This window comes from Antrostomus carolinensis, unplaced genomic scaffold (genome assembly GCF_000700745.2).
Source record: "Antrostomus carolinensis isolate BGI_N321 unplaced genomic scaffold, ASM70074v2 scaffold39333, whole genome shotgun sequence".
Classification (NCBI taxonomy): Eukaryota; Metazoa; Chordata; class Aves; order Caprimulgiformes; family Caprimulgidae; genus Antrostomus; species Antrostomus carolinensis.
In genome coordinates this window covers 8,729-9,872 of record NW_010303815.1, presented here as the reverse complement: position 1 = coordinate 9,872, position 1,144 = coordinate 8,729, and the positions used below count along the sequence as shown (strand labels likewise).

Genomic DNA, 1,144 nt, shown 5'->3' with positions numbered 1-1,144 from the left:
GTTCAGCCTTGCACCCACAGCCACGAATTTACCCCTGGATGAATCAAGTCTGCCTTTATCAGGTTTGCAAACGCCTCCCTGTCAGCAGCTCTGCCTGCTTGTCCATGCACGGCCGCCTTGGCGTGATCTGCTCCCGGTTTATGCCTCCAGCATCGCCTCTCCCTTGATATGCCCATAGCCAGAGACAGCAGAGCCTGCCCCAGCCTGCAGAGAGGCAGCTGCTCTGTTTGCAGAAGGGATGTGGCTCCTTCTGCTCACAGAGGTGTTAACCCTAAACCTCCCTGCTCCCAGGGACCTCAAGAACTGCACACCAGGAGAAGACTGTGGGCCCAGGAGCAAAGGATGGTTCATCGAGCCCCAGATGCTCCCCTGAACAGAGAGAGCAGCACCTTTGGCTTGGTGGAAGTGCCAGCCCACAGCCCTGGAGAGGGCTCAAGGAGCACTGCCACTTTTGGGCAGGCAGGAGGAGATCCCATGCTTTCCCACTCTCTACCTTAACCACAGATGCGTCATTCCTCTCCATTTTGTCCAAATACCTTTCCCTCCTATAAGGTTTTCCTTATGCAAGTATAAATCTCTCTTTGGATCATATTTAATGACAAGGTGTAATTAATCCTGCTGGATAGATGGGGAGAGCAACACCGACAAAGGGGCAGTAACTTTCCACGTCAACACACCCAGAGAAAGGCTGGTGGGGCTGGAGTGGAGATGCTTGTTGGCAGCGCTGACCCCAGATACTCCTGACCAGTCCCAGCCCCACGGCAGGGCCCCGGGGGCTCCTTACCTTCATTCCTCCGGTTGTTGAGCTGGTTGAACTGCTCTGTGAACTCTGTCAGTGACTCCTCGATGGTCTCTGTCCGCGGAACCGAGAGTGAAAACCTCCGCTTGAAGTTTTTCATCTTGTTCATTTTACCTTGTGTTGTGAGGGATGGCAGAGCCCTGTGGGGAAGGGGAGAGAGCAGGCTGAGAGGGATGGACGATGCACAGGACAGCCCCCCAGCCCCACAGCTCCTGCTTTTTGGGGCTGGCAGCAACTCAACCCAAGTTTCCCCTCCTGGGGATCTGCAGGGATCCTCAGAGACATCCTCTTCTCCAAGGCACTGCTGCTGTGTCAGAGGAAAAGAGGAGCCACATGGTCACCAGG

General features: G+C 55.3%; 1 protein-coding gene across 1 annotated transcript in view; it reads right to left on the bottom strand.

Moving 5' to 3' along the window:
* The window catches only part of CDK18 (cyclin dependent kinase 18), a gene marked incomplete at its 3' end in the record, with an annotated part of 11,805 nt that extends 10,897 nt beyond the window's left edge, over window positions 1-908 (bottom strand). The window contains exon 1 of the mRNA XM_010164237.1: window positions 785-908. Within this exon, the coding sequence (XP_010162539.1) occupies window positions 785-908 (124 nt within the window). The remainder of the gene's footprint in view (window positions 1-784) is intronic.
* Between the last annotated feature and the right edge of the window lie 236 nt (window positions 909-1,144).